General features: G+C 35.4%; 2 protein-coding genes across 3 annotated transcripts in view; one reads left to right on the top strand and one right to left on the bottom strand.

Moving 5' to 3' along the window:
• Positions 1–6,857, top strand: part of SIAH1 (siah E3 ubiquitin protein ligase 1) — a 50,424-nt gene extending 43,567 nt beyond the window's left edge. Inside the window, exons 1-2 of one of the 2 annotated variants that reach the window (XM_001370286.5) lie at positions 452–1,261; positions 4,934–6,857. In XM_001370286.5, the coding sequence (XP_001370323.1) occupies positions 1,171–1,261; positions 4,934–5,784 (942 nt within the window). In that variant the 5' untranslated portion in view covers positions 452–1,170 and the 3' untranslated portion in view covers positions 5,785–6,857. Of the gene's footprint in view, positions 1–451; positions 1,262–4,933 lie in introns of those variants that run through there. The other variant, XM_007474829.3, reaches the window with a different exon arrangement.
• Positions 6,858–17,100: 10,243 nt separating this feature from the next.
• The window catches only part of LONP2 (lon peptidase 2, peroxisomal), a 136,353-nt gene continuing 129,563 nt past the window's right edge, over positions 17,101–23,890 (bottom strand). The window contains exons 13-15 of the mRNA XM_056812263.1: positions 22,193–22,400; positions 21,484–21,674; positions 17,101–17,543 (exon numbers count right to left, since the gene is read on the bottom strand). Of these exons, the coding sequence (XP_056668241.1) occupies positions 17,322–17,543; positions 21,484–21,674; positions 22,193–22,400 (621 nt within the window). The 3' untranslated portion in view covers positions 17,101–17,321. The remainder of the gene's footprint in view (positions 17,544–21,483; positions 21,675–22,192; positions 22,401–23,890) is intronic.

Here is a 23,890-nt window from a genome sequence, read left to right as displayed (position 1 = left end):
ATTTACTGACCTAGACTTTAAAAAAATATATATCGGAAAATAAGAGAACATGAAATTGAACCAGCAGTTTAACATTTCTGGAATAGAATACAGGAGCAAGATTTTTCTTTTAAGCTATTTTCCACTTGGAGTCTCTTTTACTCCAGGAGATGATTCTTAGTAAAGCTTATGCTTTTGATTCAGGATAATGATTATTAGCTCAGGGCAGCACTGTGTCAAGTAAGTGTAGTTAAATCCAGAATGGGTAGGATAGCTACTAAAATCTAAAGATGCGAAAGGCCATCCTGTTTTGCCCTTATGTCCTCCTCCTTCCCCTTTCCCTAACTGAACCTGAACACTGCTTTTGTGAGTTGCTGCTATTGTTATAGACTTGTTCTTTGGGCGGGCCAGATTCTCACTGCCACCCATACCTGGTCTAGCTAGTTTTCAGTCCGGACTGGCCAGCGTCTCTGGCTTGTGGACTTATACTTGCTGTTAATTTAACTGGGTGGGAGCAGAGCCTAGGGACAGCGTCCTGCCTGGCACCGCCCATTCTTCACGTGATGCTGCCGACCTAGGCAGTGGGCAGAAATGTGTCTAGCATACGCCCTTCTTCCTTTCTGTTTACCAATTGGCTGTGAAGCTTGGGTGGGAGGAGCTCTGGCCAAGCTGGGGAATCGGGCAGTCGCCCTTGCCCTTCTTTAAGGCACTTGCTTGAGAACAAGAGACCCACGATCATTTTGGTAGAGAGCTCTCATTTTTTGTTTTTATTTATAGTAGGGTAGAGCTCCTCACAAGAATCTCTTTAGAGCTCGGTGTTTTATCTGACAAAAAGAAAAAGAGAAAGAAAGAGAAGAGAAACTTCCACGCTGAATATGTCCCAGTGCTTGGAGAGGCAGCACTGGAAGGTCTGCTGCATTGTGTAGGAGACTCCTGCAAATTCCAGTAAGCGCCAACTCAATTTAAGCCTTTTGAGACTGGAAAGTCTTCACTTCTCCACTTGTACAGCAGGTGTCCCCTTTTGGGAGATGAGATTCAGGAAGAATGAGGAGCACCCTCCTTATCTTTTGAGAACTTGATCCTTTCCGGGGATTGACTTCGATGTCTGGTTACTGGAGGTGTTCAGGAGGTGCCTCTGTTATGGGTTGTTTGCCTTTCTTCGGGGAGAAGGGATGAACTATTTGACTTCCCATGACGGAGAAACCTACTCTTCATTTTTTTTATTCGTGGAAGGGAGTTTTGCTTACATGTTTACCAGCGTCTAGGACAAGAAAGAGAAAAGGTATTCAATTTCGAGGATTTTTTTTTTAAAGATGTGTTTGTTCTGGCCTTTCTTCCCTCCTCCCCTGCCTTAAAAAGGTTATTGAGCTGTTTAAAACTCAATGGACTTTTAAAATTAATATTTTAATTCTAGCATTTTAAAACGTTTAGAAATGCAATTCTTCATTACCTGTATGGTGTAATGGAAAAGGTGCTAGAATGGGAATCAGGCTAACCATTCCCCTTACTCAAGTACTACTTCCACATAAACTAGCTCTATATGTATGACTTGTATGACAAGCTGCTGTTCTCAGCTTCATTTACCTCCTTGGTAAAATGAAGTTTGTTACCAAATGGAATTTAACATTTCTATTAAAGTGCCAATATATTAGTGGTCTACTGGCATTTATTTTGAGGCACATCTGGTTCCATTTACCCCTTTTTGTGGCTGAGGATAAAATATACCGAGTACCGATGTTTTGTATATATGCTAACTTTATCCTCCAGATAGATGCATACTTCCAAGAAATGTATTTTCACTTTGCCATAGAATTAGAATTATCTAATTAAATAGAAATCTGTGGAAAATAAGTTTGATAGGAAGACTGCTAAAATTGTACGTTCTGACCTTAATCTTGTAATAAATATATAATTGAATTTTTATGTGGAAAAAATGAACTTTTTAAATACCTGCTGTCCTACATGGAATTTGTGGAACTTCAGAGATTAAGGAAGCATTATACTCAATGTAAATTAACCACTTTTTGAGAATGGAAACAAAGCTTAATAGTTCTATTTAGTTGTTTACAGGGTAGATGATACTTAACATTGCATAAAAACCACTTTTCATTTTTTCACCGTTCACCAGAACACTTCCCATTTTATCTTAAGGATCCACATTGATGATATGCAAATAATTTTATAGACTAAGTTAGTGTATAATGTTAACCACATTGTGTGACACATGACACAAGATTACTGGGCACATAGTCATAAAAGGATGTCAACACAGCTGAAAATGACAGTTCTAGTAGAAACACTTGTCTTTATCTGTGGCAAAACTAAACTGCTATTATAATAGGCTTTTTAGCATGTGTAGTTTTACATGATTTTGAGCCAAAATTTGTAACTGAATTCATGTAATAATAAACTTCATTATTACAGAGCTCTATTTTTACTTATAAGGTGTCCCCCCGCCACCCCCACCCCCCCAGTTTAAATTTTGGAAAATTATTTGTGCACAGTTGGCTAGAAGACTGTCATTTAATATCAGAAGATTTGTGTTTTATACTAAGAGGACATAACTGGTATTCTATCCTGCAGTGGGAGTGGATTTTTTGGCTCATAGAAAAAGGCTTGTCTTTTGTTATATAGATCATGGCCTCTTAGCTCCCCTCTCCATCACCACCACCAACCTCCTTTTGGGGGGTGTGTATGCACATGCATGTGTGTGTGTGTATGTAAAAAACACAGTGGCAGAAGTCTTTCAGTGTCAGTGATAATAGGTGGTTAATGTTCGAAAGACCACAATCTAAGTGAACCTTGCTTAGGATGTAATGAATGTTTTGACAAATATTCACCCAAGATGTATATGTCCTTTTGTTCTCCTTTTTCCACCCCCCCCCCCCAATTACTTGTCCCCTTTCCTGTCATCCACTTAATTGGCCATGACATGAAATGAAGGTGTATTTCTTAAAGCCTCTATTTAGATATAGTTTTATGTTATGTTCTTTGCTCTTAAATTAAAGATGAGATGAATTAAAACTTAAAAGTTTTTTCCTAGAAATTAAAAAAAAAAATTTAGAACCTAAACCAGTTTTTAAAACTATCTTTTCTGTTGGTTATTGAACTTCAGTTCAACATTAGACACCTATAATATTCAAGGCACTATTTCAAAAATAGTTTACCATCCTTGGTGTATGTATATGATATATAACTTTAAGAGAAATCTTTGAAGAAGATCTTTTCCCTACATCAAACAAAGGTAGTTAAATATGACATTTAGGAACATTTAGTAATCACTTTTTGGCTTCTTTCCAGTTGTAACTCATGTAGCTCATGTGGCTGAGTCAGTTTGTGGGGAGGCAGGGACATAGTGGAGCTTCTGGCCACCAAAAGCTATAGTGGATTTCCCCAAGGGAGTGTATAGTAGTTTTTGTTTCTCCAAAAATCTTTCTTTAGAGTCTTAGATTTTTTGAGCTCTTAAAGTCCTTGGTGACCTAATTAAAATGCTACATTTTTATAAGATAAGAAAATTGAGAATCAGAAGTTTATACAGTTAATGATAGCAAGGTTGAGAAAAAAACAAACTCCCCAGGCTAATATACCACATTGTTTTTTTTAAAAAGGGATAGTGGATTGTTGAAATATGTATTTAAACATTTGTTTTTTAAGTTACATCATGAAAAAAATTATTTTAACATTTAAATTTTGGGGGGTTCTAAATCCCCCCCACTCCATTGTGAAGGCATAAAATATGAGATAATTTATACATGTGCAATCATGCAAAACAGGTTTTCATATAACTTTATGTTGCAAAAAAAAGAATATAAAGTGAAAAAAATTATGCTTCAATCTGCATTTAGACTCCCATCAGTTCTTTGTCTGGGAGTGTATAGCATTTTTCATTCAGAATTGTCTTGGGGTATTATATTGATCAGAATAGCTCATTGTTCACAGTTGACCAATGTATATTGTTTACAGTATTCTCCTGGGTCTGTTCTCTGCATCAGTTCCTATATATCTTTCAATGTGTTTCTGAAACCATCCTACTTGTGAAATCTCTGATAGTCATAGTTGTATTCCTTCACAATCAATACAACTTGTTCCTCAATTGATGGGATTCCCCTTAATTTTTAATTCTCTGCCACTACCAAAAGAGATACTATAAATATTTTTTTAATACATTCAGTTCTTTTCCTTTTCCTTTGCTCTCTTAGGGATACAGACCAAATAGCTATTGGTTTTTCAAGTTATTTTGTGACTTGAACTTAAAACTTGTTGTTGGGCTATTTCTTGTGTCCTCAGGTGATTTTTATAGCATGCTGCATTTAGTGGAACTTTTACTCAGCTTCCTATTAAATATACATACCATAAAACTTCAATACAGATCAACTTGTACGGTTACATTTCTAAATCTAGGAGAAATTTAAGAACAAGTACTTCCTCAGTGGAATAGGGTGGAGTAGAATGTTGCAAAACTTCAGATTTAGTCATTATGTCTTATTTTTGTTCAATTGCTTTTCTTTGTTACAAAAGAGGCTTCAGTTCTTGGGGAGGGCTGGCATTTCCATAAACAACTGATTTAAAAACAAATGACATGAGCAAAATATGTTAAAGAAATCAAACACTATAAAGGGGTAGTCCTTGGTTTTGGACATAGCAACTTTAATTGACTGACTTATTCTAAAACTTTGAATTCTTTCAGGATATTTGGAGTGTATTTAGTTTATCAAAATTTCTGTGTACAATGATTTTTTTTAAATGAGAAACAATTTTTTTTTTGCTTTTTAGAATTGGCTCCATTCTTTCCCCTTCAACTCCTATGTTATCCCCATACTTTTCAAAAGATTTTGTGTGAAAGCATAGAATTTCTAGTATGTGCAGAGAACTTGCTGATTTTGGGGGGCTGGATTGGGGAGACCATGGTTGTTAATTCTTCTGTATGGTGACTTTTTTCTTCATTCTGTTGCAGAAATGAGCCGCCAGACTGCTACAGCCCTCCCTACTGGTACTTCCAAGTGTACACCATCTCAGAGGGTGCCTGCATTGACTGGCACAACAGCATCGAACAATGACTTGGCTAGTCTATTTGAGTGTCCCGTCTGCTTTGACTATGTGTTACCCCCTATTCTTCAATGTCAGAGCGGCCATCTTGTTTGTAGCAACTGTCGTCCAAAGCTCACATGTTGTCCAACTTGCCGAGGCCCATTGGGGTCCATTCGCAACTTGGCTATGGAGAAAGTGGCCAATTCAGTACTATTTCCTTGTAAATATGCCTCTTCTGGATGTGAGATAACTTTGCCACACACAGAAAAAGCAGACCATGAAGAGCTGTGTGAGTTTAGGCCTTATTCGTGTCCGTGTCCTGGTGCTTCGTGTAAATGGCAAGGCTCTTTGGATGCTGTAATGCCACATTTGATGCATCAGCATAAGTCTATTACAACACTACAGGGAGAAGATATAGTTTTTCTTGCTACAGACATTAATCTTCCTGGTGCTGTTGACTGGGTTATGATGCAGTCTTGTTTTGGCTTTCACTTCATGTTAGTCTTAGAGAAACAGGAAAAATATGATGGTCACCAGCAGTTCTTCGCAATTGTACAGCTGATAGGAACACGCAAACAAGCAGAAAATTTTGCTTATCGACTTGAGCTAAATGGTCATAGACGGCGATTGACTTGGGAAGCGACTCCTCGATCTATTCATGAGGGAATTGCAACAGCTATTATGAATAGTGACTGTCTAGTTTTTGACACCAGCATTGCACAGCTTTTTGCAGAAAATGGCAATTTAGGCATCAATGTAACTATTTCCATGTGTTGAAATGGCAATCAAATGTTTTCAGGCCAGTGTTTAAAATCTTTGCATCATTTAATTTCACAGAAGATAGGGTAACCATCTTTGACTGCCAAATATAAACTCTTTTGGTAGGTGGAAACTAGACATATGAAGGTAAACTAAATAAAGGAAAGGCTGTTAAATGCAGGAAGCAGTTGCATGTAATAACACTAATATATTTAAAAATAAGTCAACAGTAAACCACTGAAAATATATATACACCCAAAATGGGCATCTTTTGTATTAAGAAAGTTGATCCTACAAGAAATGTTGTAAAATAATTCTAAACTTGTATTTGTAGATTGATTGTACTGTTGAAGAGAATACTGTTTTTTGTGTTTTTTTATTTGACTGACAAGCCATGTTGAGCAGTCTCTGACTGCTGCTTTTTTCCCCCTTTGTAAGTCACTACATAGTATTGCTGCTGTTTGTGTATATTTTTTGTGTATTTGCTAATTTTTATTAACTTCTAGTTTTTCATTAAATTTGACTTTCTTTTCTGTAATTCAGGTTTTCTCACTTTTTTGTACCTTTTAAAAGTTAATTACAGGTGTCTTATCTTTTTGATATGCATAATTGTTTATGGTAAAGTATATACATATGTATGTTTGAATTTTTCTTTTCCCCCACAGTAATCAGTTTGTTAGAAATATTGTTTTTAATTCAGCTATTGTGAAGATCTGAACAGAAGAGAGCAATTAATTATATTGGAAGAATTGGCCAAGAGAATCTCCTAAAGCAGATGTAGATTAAAAAAAAATTAATATCCTCAGATCAGTTTTGTTTAGGGGGTTAGGGGAAAATTCTGATTTAAAAATGTTATAAAAGATCAGACTTTTCTCTCTCCCCTTTCACTTCCCCATTCCCAAAGAATTTAGAAAAAAATCAGCCATTTTGTTCAAAAATTGTTCTTGTATTAGTTTTGAAAAAAAAAAAAAGCATTGTCATACAGTATTTGTAACTAAAAGCAAATCATTTGTTTAAAAAGGCAGTCTGGGGGGAAAAAGATGTTTTTGGTCTTTTATAATTGTCATTAAAAATATCTGGCAAACTAAAAACTTGTGTGTTTTGCTTTAGTGTAGTCTTCTAGAGTTGTTATTGTATCCCCAAAGTTATTTTCTTCTTGTCAATTCTTGTTTTTAGCTCTTCTTTTTGAAGAAGTATAGTGACTATGATGTATAATAGGAACACAGTTTTTGAATGTATTTTGAACGTAACAGTTACTTGGGAACCTGTCAGCCAAGTTTTTTTACTTTCCTTGCTACTACCTACTTTTGCTAAAATTTACTTCTTGTTGGTAATTCATTGGGATAACTAACAGGAAAGAGCACTTTTCCCTGGTATCCCATTAGTAATGCAGCACTATAGTTAGTTACAGATGGATGCTAATAATGTCTGAGTTATGCTGAAGGATCCTGAAGTGCCTTCAGAGTCAGAAAATCGTGTTCATCATGATTTGTCTCTATATTCTAATTCTAGTTGGCACTTTATGTATTGTATGTGTTGAAACTATTAACTAGAACACTCATTCCTAGCCATACTGGATAACAAAAGTTTTCTATGTTGAACTTGAATTTTTTTCAAGTTGTTTAGCAGAAACTTAATAAAATGAAGGTTTTTTGGGTTTATTGTGGATTTTACTTTGTGCTAGCTAGTAGAGCAAAGAAAGCTTATAGTTAGATTGCTTTAGAAGTGATAGCTCTTTTCCTTTGAGAAAATCAATAAGTTAGCTGCACATTTATTAACAAAGTAGGTTGTCTCAACTTAGTGAAACTGGCCTGTGTCAGAAGAATAGCTTCATTACCAGTTCATATAAATTCCTATTTATAATAAAATTATCTGTGTGCATTAAGTATATGCATACACATAAAGTGGGGAGGTCTGGACTTATGATTTCATCTGTTTAGGGAGATTCCCACAAGAAAATGACTCAGTGAAGATCACCACTTTCTCTGTTGCTTATATTAGTTGTCTTTGGCACTATAATAAGCAACTTGCTTAGGGTCACAAAGTCAGAAGTCATCTTGATTTCAAGGCTGGCTCTTCAACTGTTATACTATTATATTACCATACTGCCTCCACATTTATGTATTGTACTAATGGTATCCTAAAATCCAAAGTTAATTAAATAACTAGCTTATTTCCTAGTTGGCTTTTGAAGTATAGATTTTGAAGTTATTAAATTTATCATGCTCATGTGGTATCCTCATTTCCTCCCTTCTCTGATTTTAAATATTGATCTGGCAGGTAAGGATAGAAGAAAAACATGTGTTTTTTTACAAATCTTTATTCATAATTGGTCATTTTGATATATTTTGCCTCAGTATTGAGTTATTGTAAAATGTGATTGGCTACAAAGCATTTTTATATCCATTATCTCATTGACCCTACACAAAGAGATAAAGTAGGGATTAATTCAGTAATACATTAAAAACCCTTATATTCCATTTTAAAATCAGCACTGTGTATTGGTTCCAAGGCAGAATAACAGTGAGGGCCATGGGGGTTAAAGTGACTTGTCCAGGGTCACAGAACTAGGAAGTATTTGAATATTGATTCTAGGACTTCCAGGCTTTCAATCCACTGAGCAATCTAGCTGCCCCTGATTATACCCATTTTAAAGATGTTTACAGAAACCCAGAAAGGTTAAGTATTTGTCACAGCTAGTAAATGGTAGAGATGAACTTTTTGCCTGACTGCCATTTTGATTCAACGGAATAGCAACATAACCCTGTGTTTAGTTTTAGGAATCTTCTGTATACCTGAAAAGATTGCTTTAAAAATGAATTATGTGTCTTTTTAAAAAATGAAGTTCAAATTCTTGTATCTTCTAGGTAATTTGGCCAAGATAAACAGAGTGATGCAATGCACTAATTATCAAGAGACCTCTGTTACTTAACAATTTATACTTGTAACACATCTTACTTTGTCTATAGGTTAATTTTGATGATTTTGTTTAAAAGATTCCTATGTGGATTGGTGGACAAATTAAAATTATGATTAGGAAATCTTGTTAGTAATGCAATGAGGACAAGATTGTTTATCTCTGTTATTGACTATCATATTCATGTATGCAAAAAACAAAACACCTTTACTTTCTGTCCCAGTAACATTTCTTAAGGCAGAAAGGCAAGGGCTAGGCAAATGGGGTTAAGTGACTTGCCCAGGATCAAAGGGTGTCTTGAGACCAGATTTTAACCCAGGTCCTCTGAACTCCAGGCTTGGCTTGGCACTATGTCCACCATACCACCTAGCTGTCTCAATATATAGATACTTAACACCCACAGCCTCCTGTCCCAATATAAAACAACTAAATAACTTGGTATATTTACTTCATTTATAGCAATCTTATTCAATTACACCTTTATTATAAGCTAGGCAATGGACTATAGTAAATTGTCTCTATTTCTGTTGCTTCCCTCATTTTCAGTGAGCCCTGTGCTGGTGAAAATTAGCTTGACAGCAGTGAGGAAATAGATTCTGGTAGATCATCACAAAGGAAATGACACAGCCAGCAGCATCCATGTCAGCTCTCTTCACTTGGATTTCTTTGCTTGGATAAAGTGCTTCTTAGGAGTAAGAGAAGAACCTGTTGACTCAACTGTACTCCACAAAGTACACTGACTTTGTCCTAAAAGAAATGGGATGAAGACCATCAATTTGAGGATCTAAACCACTTAATGACAGCAGCAGCTTCATTACCCTATAGACTTAAATTTGTAACAGATAAGTTAATTATTTTATTCATCTTGGGAGTGTTGACTGTTTTCTTTTGCTTTCTGTGTAAGAAGGAACTTGCTTTTATTGATTCTTAGGAAAACATTCAGGCTTTAATGTGCTAAAATTTCATATTTGCTCAGGATGAAATCTTGATCAGCGTTTCGTTTTTGGTTATGAAATTCTGGCTTTAAATCAGTTGTGTTGCTATGTAACCTTTGAGTTGAATAAAAGGGAAGTAATTCAATAAAATAACTTCTAGCAGTAGAAAGGAGAATTAGGTTTGTTAGGTGGTTGATACTGTATGTATACTCCAGTCAATCTATGGATTTTTGCTGTAGTCAGTCTGTTTAGACAGTGGCAATTCTTAAAGAGACTATGAATGGCATAACCTATTTTGTTTAGAAGAAATATGGTATCAGGTAACAGGTGAGTTGGTGAGAATCTGAACATTTTAATGCTAGAAATTGATACAATTATATATGTATATACAGACATATAGACCTAGGTATATTTCAATACTATGAGCTCATCCAAGGTCATATTATTTAATGTTAAGTCACTTGTCCCTGACCTTATATCTGATATAGCAAATAGGACTTGAACCCAGGTTGTTTTTTTTTTTTACTTCCCGGTGAGTTCTCTATCCAGTACGCTAGAAGTATCATATTCAAATAGAAACAGAAGCCACTAAACTGTATATAAGGATCCCTGCTGGCTGCTATTGCCTTAGAAAACCACACAATGTTAACCATATTTTGTTGTATTTTGTTGAATAGTTCCAGATTACATTTTAGTCTGGTTTAAGCAACACTCAAAGTATTATGTGTCCTAGGTAGTGTTCCATGTTTTTGGCACTTCTGCTATATACCATGCTGCTTCTGAAAGTATTAACACTGTGGTAACATCTCTTTAAGAACATGTAATTCCATTAAGCATTGTATACTCAAAATAGGAAACTAAAATTATTTGGGTTCTTTGCAGATCAGTAGCAGAGAAAAAGGAGTAAAAAATCCCACATTGACTGTCCAAAAATATATATATCTTATTTCTGTACTCTGAGTCCATCTGTTAGGAGGTGGGTAGGTAGCATGTTTCATCATCAGGACCCTGGAAAATCAGTTGATAGGTTTTATGACTTTCAATTTTTATGTTTTTGTATAGATTGTTCTCCTGGTCCTGCATTTAGTACATGTCTGAATTTCTTATGATGCAATTGTATTCCATCATATTCCTATACCATAAATTGTTTAGCCACCCCCAAGTTGATAGGTATTCCCTTATTGTCCAGTAATCAGGGGTTTTCAGTCCTAGGTGTCTTGCAGTGCTGTGAATTTGGATAGAGAAAAATTGCATATTTATTTTTACTCAACTTTTTGTTTCCTTTATAATCCTATTTATATTTAAAAGATATTTTAAGAGGTACACAGGTTTCTCTGGATTGCCAGTGGGGTCCCTAACACACAAAAAGAAAATAAAGAAATTAAAGTTTTTATGTGGAAGCCTAAAGTAACAAATGACACAGCTATGTGGCTCAGTGAATAGAGCTCTGGGCCTGGAGTCAGGAAGACTGGCCCCAGACACTAGCTGTGTGACCCTGGGCAAGTCATTTAACTTGTTTGACTTGGAGAAGAAAATGGCAAACCACTTGATTATCTTTGCCAAGAAAGCCCTACAGATGGCCTTGGCACACTTATCTTATCAGGGTTGCTATAAGGATCAACTATGGTCCATGGGGTCATGAAGAGTTGGATGACTGAACAACAAAGTAACAATACTTACGCTAAATGGTGTTAAATTTAGGTGATATGTCAAGTACACGTTAGGGAAAGAATTTTCAGTAAGGCATGACTTTTGTTGGGATTATTGAAACATTTGAGCAAATTTTGAAACCCCTGATAAATGGTTAGAAAAGGGCAGGTTGAATGGCATTGGGGTGTGGGATGTATCTAGTAGACAGCTGACTTCTAGCCCAAGTATTATGTTCAAAATAAGTAATTTAGAAATATAAATTCTATATAGCAGTGTTGGCAAAGGTTTTCAAATTTCTGTGCCCAAACTGTAACTTCAAGCTGCCTGTGAGGCCCTCCCCCCAACTCCCCCTTACCACAGAGAGCAGAGGAAGTGCTTGCTTTGGGTGGAGGGGTGGAGCATGTGAACACTGTCTTTAGGGGTTGTGAAGAGGAGGAATGGAGCAGCCCCTTCCAGCATGTGTGCCAGTACTTCACCAACACTGCTATATAGCAGCATGAGAATGAAATGTTCCATATAAATGCATTTTTCAGATAACTAAAGTTTATTCTGAGTCTTAAAAACTTAAGTGTTTTGTTGAAGTTCTAATAAAATATAGACAATTGCAACCTATTTTTTGAGGTATAAACTTTGTTTTCTTTCCAATTAGTATTTGAATAGCTCAAGTTACCAGAAATCTGGAAAACTAAGGTGTCCTCCTGTGTTTTACAGATTTCAAAATTATAAAAAATTAGGGGTATAAATTATGAAAGATTTTCTAACCTAAGTGGTTATATTTATTTTATTAGGATTCTTTTTGCTATTAGTTATCACTTTGGCCAAAAGATAGTACAATTCTTCTTGAGTTTAGGTCTGCTTTTGCTCCTAAAGTGTTAGTTCCTTCTGATATCATTTGATATTTCAAGGACTCCTAGTGATCCCAGTTCAACAAATCTTGGGAGTTGAAAAGTGGACTGGTTAAGCAGCACACTAATTTGCTATTTTAGTAACTTAGTAGCAGGTAGGAGGCAGAATGGTTAGAGATCCCTCATCATCCCCGGATAGAGGGGTCAGGATCAGGAAGAATTGAGCCTCAGTGTCCTCAACAATAATAATAGTAATTTACTTATCACAGTTGCTATAAGGATGAGATGAGGTCATTTGTAAAGTGCCTGGTGCTTAACAAATAATATTTCCTCCTCCTGCTGGCACACTGTATCATGGTTTTATTTTTGGGATATTTGATAGATTTTTTAAAATTGAAAATAGAATCAAATGAAATCTTATTTTACATATAAGAAAACTGAAACCCTAAGAGCCTGAGACTTTTCTAAGGTACATAGGGTAGCAATACTATGGTCCCAAATATTGTTTGATGTGTTCTCTGTTTGGGGCTGAGATAACCATAGGCTGTATTATCTATCATTGCTTGAGTAGGAAACACCTAAGAATTCATTTGAAACTCTCAAATGATTGCTGACTTGCCAAAAATAAAAAGTCATTGGTAGGGCTCTTTTTACTATTTGCTGCCTCTGGAAATGCTTTGGTGGTATGAGATAGCTGCCTTAAGAAGAATAAAGGCCTCATACCAATCTTCATTGACCAAGAAGTAGCTGTCACTTACATTCTAGTCTAGACATGGCACACAGCTTTCCTTGGAGACATCCTCAATTTGATAATGGCATCGTTCCAAGAGATTTATGGCCAATTATTGACCTGTTCTTGCTATTTTTCAGTTTTGTTGCCATACTTTAGTCACTTTAGTTTTCTAATAAATGTTTTGTAGAAAAAAATGGAAATTTTCATCTACAAAGCAAATAGAACAGACACAGTGAGATCAAATAAGAGTATATTCCTGTACTTGTTGAATACACTAATTAAATTTGATTTTCCCGCCTCCCCTCCACCCCCACCCCCCCATAAGTCACAGCAGATTAGAGGTTGGGTCTTGATGTTTGAAAAATGTACAAACCTGTTTTCCATACAGAGTTAGAGAATGATAGTATAGCTCTTGTCAAATATATGATTGTTTTCTCATATTTCCATTTTTTAGAAGTCCCAAAGGTTTAGCAAGAACATATAAATGATAGCAAAGGAAAAAAGTATATGTTATGGTCTGTGTAAACAATATCCCTTTGTTTTTCTGACACTGGGTGAGAGAGGGCTGATGTAATAGCATGGCAATGTTGTTGGTGAAGTTTGAGCATTCATTTAATTTGTAGTATAGAAATTATACTATGACAATGTGCTACCCAGTACTAGCTCACCTGGGGGGCAAACTTAAAGAGGGAAGAGTACATAGTAGATATTCCTGTAGCTTATCTGCATTGCTGGTATTATATGATTCTTTAGTTTGCTTTTAGGAAATCAGTAGTAGCATGATGATCATCCTCACAACTAGTGTTAAAGTGCCTATGCTCTTTGGAACTTGGAACTTGTAGGGCAAAATTGATGTTATTAGGTTTTTATGATGTGCCAAGCTCTGCTAAACTAAAGCAGGGTGCCCAGGAGAGCAGTATAGGGGACTTCCAGAAGGGTTTCAGTTTCTTGCAGAAACTGCCCCAAAAGGGTCCTGCATATGGGATGTCCAGAGCAAAGAGCTGGAAGAATGACTGAATAAAAAAAAAAGATAAAAAGCTATTATAAAGCCAGGATGCTGAAGACAAAAATATCTCCAAACACCTACAAGCAAAAAGCCTTGAAGAAAAACAGTTGCTCACAAGAACCATTAGAATCCCTAGAAGAAATGATGAAGGAATTAAAGTGAGTTAAAAATTATAAGTGGAATGAGATTTGATGGAGGAAAGAATGTGTGTGTGTGGGGGGGAGGGGGGGGGTGAGAGCTATGAAGAGGTTTGGAAAAAGAATGGCTTTGCATAAGAAGTATGAAGCCTTACCCAAGCAGCACACTGAAAATTAGAATGGACCAAATGGAAGTTAATGATTCAGTGGGAAAACAAATACTAAAATATTGAATGAGATTTCTTTAAAAAATAGAAGAGAATTAAGGTATCATATCAGAAAGAACTGGAAAATAGGTCAGAGAAAGATAATATAAGAATAACTGGACTTCTTGGAAGCCATGACCAAAAAGAGAATGTGAAGCTTTTTGAATTAAAAAAAAATCATGAAAGAAAACTTTTTTGAGCTTTTAAGACCAAAAGGTAAAGAAAAAAATAGAAAGAATCGGCTGATTACTTAAGAGAAACCCTAAAATTAAAAGTAGGAATGTTAACAACCAAATCCAGAACTTGTATTGCAAGCTCTCAGAGTTTTAAGTACTCAGGAACTAGTTGAGATCCATAGTACTCTTCAGGAAGAACACGAAATGTGATTTACAATCAAGAATAACTTACCAGTAAAACTGTATGATTCTAAGGGAGAAAAAAAGCATCCTTGATGAAATAAAGACTTTCAAGCATTTTTAATGAAAGATTATAGCTAAATAAAAACTTCGAAATATTTGAAATGAAAACATTTGAGTAAAGAGAAATGTAAAAAGGTAGACAATAGGAATGAAGTGTCGTACCTAATGGAAGAGAAGATGATGATACAAACAACTTTTAGCAACTGATGTCAGTCAGCAGGGGTCAGTCAAAAAATATGTAGGTCCTGGGAGATTTTTTGGGTTTTTTAAATGTTTTGATCTTAAAAAGGAGAGTGAAAAAAGATGACACTAGAAAAGAAGAGCAATCTGGAATTATGCCCAGAGTTATAAAATTGGGTATACATACAAAAAGTTTACCTTAAGTATAACATTCCTATTTTGCTTACCTTAATCCCCTTTCCATCCTAATGAACAAGGTTTACATTTATTATAAAACAAGATTCAGTTGCAGCTTCTAACTTCTGAAACTAGCAGAATGGACTAGATTTCTTATTTTCATAACTAAAATTCTAGATTTTCTTCAGTTTTACAATTTATCATTAAGGATTAACTGATTCATTTTGTATTATCTTCCCCATTAGCAATTTATTTTGTCTTTTCTGCATATCTGTCTTCTAATAAACTATTAAATAAAACATACCCATAGTTTAACCCCATGGGTTAAACACTTTCAAAGTTTTTAAATACCTCCATTTTTTTCCTTGGAGTATGTACACCTGAATATTTGCTGTAAAGTTTAGTTCATGATGTGTTGGTGTGTCCCTTTTGCTTCACCTTCATCTTCAAGCTAAGGGTGAGCCCAAGCAAGTTATATGACTGCTTGGGAAATCACTATACCTTGGCATGTTCAACTATAATTGTTATTTCACTGAAGTAGTTTTGCTGTCATCTCTATTACCCTTCCCTTCTTTATAGACATTAACGCTTATGGGCATGACATTGAGAGAAAAGCAAGTGCACACGCGTACACACACATATACACTCACCCCCACAATACCATTCACTGTTGGGTCTGTTTCTCAAGGAGATCAGGTAAAAAGGAAAAGAACCTATATTTTCTAAAATATTTATAGTAGCTTTTTTTGTAGTGGCAAAGAACTGGAAAATGAGGGGATGCCCATCATTTGGGGAATGATTGAATAAGTTGTGGCATATGATTGTAATGGACTACTACTGTGCTATAAGAAATTAATGAGCAGGTTAAAAAAAACATGGAAAGATAGATGAACTTATAAAAAGTGAAATTAGAAGAAAAGAATATTGTGTATAGCTACAGAATTAATATTTGAAGAAATAGCTTGTGGGTATCCACCTCTGGAGAAAGAATTGATAAACAGAAACACGAAAGACAGTATATAGATATGTATTTGTCAAGTGGTACCTTCTCTAGTCACCAGGGAGGGGGGGGAAGGAGGGAGATAGATAACAGGAATTTTAATGTAATTGGTAAGTTAATTAAAAAAAAAGAAATGAGGGAGGAATGGTGCAGGTACTCATAAATCAGGTAGAAAAATCTGTATAAGGAAGCTGGGGGGTGGGAGGGGAGTCACTTGACCATCACTTTGAATTGATGCAGATTGAAGTGGTCATTACCAGAACATTATCTAAAACTTACTAAAACAAAAGCACAATTTTGAAAGGCTTAACTCCTATCAATGCAATGATCATGATTTCAAAGGCCAGATAATTTGAAATTTGTTCCTTATTTTTTGATAGAGAGGGAATGGGCTAGGTGTACAGAGTGAGACAGTTGAATATCACCAGTGTGGGAATGTTTTGCTTAATTATGCATTATCTGTAAGCCAGGTGCCTGTTCTCCTCTGGCTGATCCCCTCCTCTCTCACCCCCAATTTGAGGAAGGGAGCAAATGTTTACTGAAAAAAAAATTAAATCAACACCAAAAAGTAGGGTGAGCCAAATCCTTGAATATATATGGAATCTTTCTTGACCTTTCAATTTATTCTCTGAACCAAATAATTTCTTAGATGAAATACTTTAGAGGGTATAGTGTACAACATAGCCAATTAAAAAACTGTAAGTGAACTTTTTAATATGCTCTTTTAAGTAATGAATTCTTACTTCAGTAATCATTAACTTGGGCCTTTTTGAGTATATACCAGGGATCCAGAATCCTTTAGCTATTATTAATGGGTCCACTGAAGTCTAGATGTGGCAAATGTTAACTGCATAAAGGACTGAACTTGTTATTTTATGGATAGAAAGAACTTCCTTCCACCACTTCAGGCAAAACTTTTTTTTTTGCAACTTTGTCTTAGAAAGTTCATTAGAACATTGAAAAGGGGTTAAGTGACTTGCCTAGGGTCACAAGACCTAATATGTGCCAGAGGCAAGACTTCACACTAAATATTGTAGTGTTTTGAAGGCAGTTCTATCCCTAGGCAACTGAAAACTTAAAAAAAACAAAAGCATTTATACTAGTAAACCTATATTTCAATAAAGCCTGATACAGATTAATATTAGTTTATTAAATAACCATCTGCTTACATATCTGTTAGTTAATACAATCACATCTCATAGATGAATTACTACTGTAAATATAATCTCATTAGTGACTGGTCAATCAGCAAGCAAGTAGTATACCCCCCACAAAGTGATTAGAAATTTTAATTTTGGTACTTCATTTTTGTTTTTAAAATTAAAAAACTTGAAGTTTTGATCAATCTGTTTAGAGTTTACTATTTATGAGACCAAGCCTGGTTTTGACTGAAAACCCTCCATCAAATGCTGCATTCAGAACTTCATCTAAGCAGGTTGCTGTGATAAAAGTCAAATCCTGGCGCACGTTGCTTGGAATCTCTTCAAGATCTTTTTCATTTCTCTGTGGAATGATGATCCGTTTCAGTCCGGCTCTATGTGCTGCTAAGACTTTGTCTTTAATTCCACCTACCTAATAACATAATGGAGAAAAGAAAGTTGTTGAGGAAGTAATAAAATAAAATTTCCACATCAATGACACTTATACCTGACCTTCAATGGAATTTAGATATTTTATAATATTTAGGTTATATACATTATTCTCTATAAGGATGGCATGACTTGGAATTAACTAAGGAAACCATGAGGAAAAAAATCAATGGACAAAATTTTTTAAAAACCTTATAAAGAATTGGGGCTAAAGACAAATAATTTTTGAGAGTCTTACATAAGGTTTCTGAAGTAAAAATTATTCCTATTTTATTGTCTTAGCAAAAAGCTGTGAATATGGTGAATGAGTATCCTGTGGAAAACCCAGTCTTGATGATTGTAGTTGCAGTATTTAAATTATATAGCAATTAAAAGATTAGTTATAATCTTATGGGATTTGGTGGCTATGACAAAATGTAATTTGTTTTATAGAATGCAAAGAACAATTTGTAACAAACTAAAATTTAGTAAAAAGTTGTAAAAGTCACATTTACTTAATTTTAAAAGGTTTGTCACTTCAAATGATGGTTGCACACTTTTTTTTTAAAAGACACAGAATTGACGATTTGATTCACCAAATATTTTATTAATCATCTGTTAGGCACTAAGGAAGATAAAAATAGTTCTGCCCTGTAGGCCCTTACAGTCTACATTTCAGTATCTTTACACATAATGAAGTGTAATGTAAATAGAGGTCAATGCTGGCATTTTTAAGTTAAGATATAAAAATACATGTTTAACCAAAATGCAAAACATTCAACAACTTACACAATTGTGTAATTTAATTTTTAAAACAGTTGAAACAAAAACATTAAAATATATTAAACTGAATGAAGTACTGCATAGGTTTGGGTGACAACAGTTAAGGAGAGATATTGATAAGCTGAGAAGGGCAACCAGGATAGAAAGGGCCCCCAATTCATGTAGCATAAAGACCAACAGATGTAGAGATGCTGAGCCTAGAAAGAAAAGGACTTGTGGAGGCATGGAGAACATCATATCTTAAAAGTATTTGAAGGTGTTATCAGTAAAAATGATTTTTTTAAAAAGGATTGTTTATTTTTCTTAGATCTTGAGGGCAGAAAGAAGAACAAAGCAGTGAAGCTACACTAGGCAAATTTAGGTGTAGGGTGAAAGAAAAAGCTATCCATAAGTGGAATGCTTGGAGAGAGAATAGGACAGTTTAAAGCAAAAAGCTGGATAGCACCTTGTCTAGGATGTTGTAGAAGAGATTCTTCTATCAGATACTAGTTGAACTTAAATAGCCAACTCTGGAATTTTGTGAATTTATTTTAAATTCCAAAGTCATGCGTCTTAAAACAGAAAATGATCTTAAATCAGTTTTACTTTACCATCATTTTACAGTAACTTGTTCAAGGTCATACAGGTGATAAAAGCTGAATTCCATGACATAATCTAGATAGTAAACCAAGCAAGATCAGAATCCCATACCTCTGAATTTATCAGGAGAGAATTAAAATTTTTAGTCATAGAATTTAGTATTTTAATAATAATTTCCAGTCTAGCTATATGCAATAATATATTTGATATTTTTCTAAATACGTTTTTGAAAGGGTGAGGCCTGTACCAAAAATTGGCTTGAAAGTGAGGTATTTGGTCTGCATAAAAATACAATATTGTTTTAAATAAGTTAGTGCCCCAGATGCTGCTATGTCAAAATTAAATATTTTTAAGACGTCTTTATGAGAAGTGATTAGGAAATAATAAAAAATAATTTACCCTTGGAGGAGTCTCCACCTGCAATATTGGTTTGTCTGGAGAAAAAACTTTTATCATCACTACTACCTGTTCCTCTCCTAATCCCTAATCCTAGTGCTATAATCACTAGGTGACCCTTCTTGCAGATACTTCCTGCTTTCTCATCCCCATATCTCTCAAATTGACTCTTCTTCCAAGATTCTATCTAAGTTTATTCTCCTAACGAAGGGAATATATACCCTACCCCCAAGTCATTCAGCATTATCTAGTTCTACCTAGAATCTACTACTCCAACCTGATTATAGCCAAGGTTACTTATGGGCTCTCAGGCCATTTTCTTTTTTCAAGAAGACTGTCTTCTCTAATCCTTGTCCTTAACCAATTCAAGTGTGTACTATCCAACTTTCAAATCTCTGGCTCCCTTTTATGACTGCTCTTCCATTGACAAATTCAACCCCTGACACCCACCCATATAATAGGAATAGAAAACATTCCTATTATATGCTGCTTGAACTGGGCTAAAGGAAATCACATTACCGATCTGCTGTTTAACCTCCACGGGGCTCTCACTTTTATGGCATTTCTTTTATTTTTCCTTACTTAACTACTGTTGTTCTGACACATGACAGTTTCAACCCTGGTCTTCTCAAGCTTCCTACTTCGGTCACTCCTCAGGAAAGGTCCTTTCCTTCCTACTTAAGAAAACAAGCCATTTGGCGTAAGCACTCTTTTCTACATCCCAGTCTCCTTGATCTCATCCTCTTATGTCTCTTCCATTATCTATCTCCCTCAGATATTCCCCCTCCCTACCACCTACAAAAATATGCCCAGTTCTTCCACAACCAGTAAAAATACTTTCAGTTGACCCCTCAAAATGATTCTCTTTCCTTTCACTTAGTAAAAGAAGTCTACCCCCATTTCTTCCATCCCTCCAAATTCACTTAGGGGAATTTGTTCTATGGTTACCAATATTATTTCTTAATTGCTAAAACACGTGGTCTTGATTTCTCATCCTTCTCAACCCCTGTGTATTCTTTGACAATGACCCAACTCCTCCTTTACTTCTAAATAGAAATGGTCTTTCTACCCTAGATATTTGTCACTGCGTTCTCTTGTTCATTCCTTCACTTAAGATGATTCACTTATTTCTTAACCATGAGAACCCAAAAAGGTGCTGTCCTTGGTGCTGTTCTGTTCTTTCTCTACTAAGTTCAAATATCATTTCTATGCAAATGATTTCCAGATCTACATATTCATCTAGTCTCCTAAGCTAAGAAGACCTATATTACCAATTGCATGTAAGACATAAACGATATGTCTTCTGTAAGCTTCTCATTAAACTACTGCACAAAATGTTACTATTTCTCCCTCTCCTACCCATACCACATTCCTAATCCATCTAATGAAGGGTACCAAGCAGTCTACACCATATTGCTTATTCCAGTCAAAGCCACTCCCAATGTTCCAGTTACTCACATTCTTGTCATCATCCTGGACTCTTTATTTTTCCCACATTCTATATAGCTAATCAGTTGCCAGGTTTGTTCAATTCTCTAAACATCTCTTATTTATTACTCTTTTGTGCTCAATTGCTTACTTAGTTTATGCCCTTATCACTTCTCATCCTGACTACTGACTAGCTTTCCAGTTGTTTTTTTCAATCCTAATTTCATCCTTTATCTTCCAGAAAGTTGCCAAATTAACATTGCTAAAACAGATCTAACCATGTTCTTCTCCCGTTTAAGAAACTCCAATGGTTCCCCAAAGCCTCTACAATAAAATACATGCTATTCTATTTGACTTTTAAAACCCTTCATAACCTCCAACTTATCTTTCCAGGCCAATTTTATGTTTTCCTCCCTCTCCCACTCTGTTCTAAGTCAAATTATCCTATCTACTATTCTGTACACACATTTCAAAGACCACCTTCTGACATGAGGTCTTTCCCCAAATTGTTTTTCCTTTACATATTTTGTATTCCCTATTGGTTAGTGTCTACTTTGTGTAGATGTTTTTCCCTTGTAGAAAATAAGCCTGAAGATACTGTTTTTTTTCCTCTTTTAAAAATGTTTGTTGAATGAATAATATCAAAAAGATTTTAATGGAATGGCATAGACAAATCCACTACACCTAGGTGACTCCATGGGGGAATTGAGAAAGCCCTTAATTTGAATCAATGCAAATGGGTTCTTCTTGCTACTTACTGGAAGAACAAGACCTCTCAGTGTAATTTCTCCAGTCATGGCTACATCTGAACGCACCAGCCGCCCACTAAAAAGTGAGGCAAGACAGGTTACTATAGTAACTCCAGCAGATGGTCCATCTTTTGTGACAGCTCCAGCTGGGAAGTGCAGATGGATGTCTGTGTTGTCAAGCAGATCAAAACTTCCAGAAGCTATTATTAAAGAAAAAAATATTTAAGTAGAAAATCAAAACCTATATTTTTCTTGGTCTTCTACTTGGGGATTTCCCTTCCCATTAGTCTTAAGATCATTTTAGTATATTGCTAATAGGTCCAAAAGCCCTTTGAAACCTCAAGTGATGAGTTAACAGTTCACATTTTTATAAATAACATTGCTTTCTCAGTTTTCCAGCTGTCATAATCCACAAATAAATAAAAAAATGGATGAGAACTTAAACTTTATCCATTTTAGCAATCAGATTTCTATACTAAAAATAGGTGAATCAGCTCACAGATATGTTTGTATTTTTCAAAAGTATTCATTGCTGATCTAGTGGAGATTCAAGCTCAGTCATAAGTGACCTATTTAATGTCATGACAATAACATGTTTTACACTTAATTTTGACCTTGGTGAAGAAATTCTGGGAAAAGACAAAGAAACAATCATCTGGAGAGTTAATGTTATAGACCATCACTGAATTAACACCACTTTTATTTAAGGATTACATACCATTAGTCAGGTGATATTTCTTTGCATTACTGCGCAGCCAACTGATAGCAAGGTGTGCAGACTCCTTCATGACATCTCCCAGCTGGCCAGTCAATGTTAACTGACCTTCACCATCCATTCGACTTGCTTCCACAAACATGATCTCCCCACCTAATGGACTCCAGACTAAGCCTATTGCCACTCCTGGCTGACTCAAACGCTCAGAGACCTTAAAAAAAAAACAAAAAAACAAACAAAAAAACCCCAAAGCATACCAGGTTGTACTTAACACCATTTCTAAAGGACTAGAATTAAGTGCCAACTTATTTTTAGGTGACTAACACACACACAATATAAGGCAATATATCCTTTCAGGTAAAGCTCTGTGCTGCCCCCCCCCCCCAATTTAACTACTAACATCTAAAAGGTTATACCTCACACTTACTACTTACCTCCTGGCTTTCTACCAATGTGTAACTAGCTTCTCTGTTGTCATTTGTCAAAGGTACACATTACCTTAAACATTAAGAAACCAAGTGTGAATAATTCTCGTTTTAAGGACTGTGTAGACCCAGAGATATTAGTACCTATCTTGGTTATCAAGGAACAAACCTGTTCAGTTACTAAAGCATCAGTATTATCTTATTCCCTCACCATTACTCCAGGGCCTCATTTATTTAATTTATTTGCGTGTAGTTTTTTGAAAAGGAACAAACCCTATTATATACCAAAAGTATTTCAGAAGTGTTCATCTTGGATCCTGTAGGGCCTAAGCTCAATACAGTATAAAGGGAGGGAAGCTTGGGCAGGCAAATTCTCCTCTGTACAGTATAGGCTAGTTTCCTGTTTCCTGTCTAATTTACTTTTAGGCCTATTCTCTCTGCAGCTCAACTTTCCCAATTTCAGAAGTAGTGGCAGAGAAAAACTAGCATCATAGATATCTTCATCAAAAAAGAGATTTCCTTGATAAGATTTTGTACCTTTTTAAACTTGAAAACATTAAAGACACTGACTAGTGAATCTTCCTCTTCTTTTGAGGGGAAGGAAACCAGACAGAGCCATTTATGAAACGTAGCTGAAAGCTTCAAATTGAGCCCAGGACACACTTGTACCTATAAAACTGAGGGTAGTAGTCTAGATTATATAGGCTTCCTTTTAGCTCCAAGTATCTGACTAGTATAAATGGTGGCTCTATTACAGAATGTTCATTAACCTACTCTAAGCTAAAAGATGTGAGAGACTGGAAAAATAGTACTCTAAATGAAAAGATAGTACATGTTCCCCAATATGTAATGAGTCCTTTTTCCCCCCGCATAATAAGCTAAGTAGGAACACTGAAGAAAAATAAAATCAGAACATTCAATTAGACCTGGAATTCACTTATGGTACTCGGTAACTTTAGAGAAGTACCTTTAGTATGTATATAGTATGCCCTTTTACTTAATGATTCAGGACATTATGATCTTTTAGAGGAACCTAACAGTTATATAGCACTTACTAAGACATTTGCTTCCTGCATTGAAGATATCAAAAGGACAAATGTCAAGTCTTGTTTTTTGCTCTCATTAGCAGTTCTCTACTAATGTTAATCATTTTACACAAAATAATCTGTATCTAATGATGCATGTGATTTCATTGGTGAAGAAACTCTAAGGGAGCAAATTCCCTCTATTAGTGCCCATCAATACCAGCTCTGCAATTCAGAGCCTCAGAGAAGCC

Source organism: Monodelphis domestica, chromosome 1, assembly GCF_027887165.1.
Source record: "Monodelphis domestica isolate mMonDom1 chromosome 1, mMonDom1.pri, whole genome shotgun sequence".
NCBI lineage: Eukaryota > Metazoa > Chordata > Mammalia > Didelphimorphia > Didelphidae > Monodelphis > Monodelphis domestica.
The sequence above is the reverse complement of the archived record's forward strand: the minus strand, read 5'-3'. Positions and strand labels throughout refer to the sequence as shown.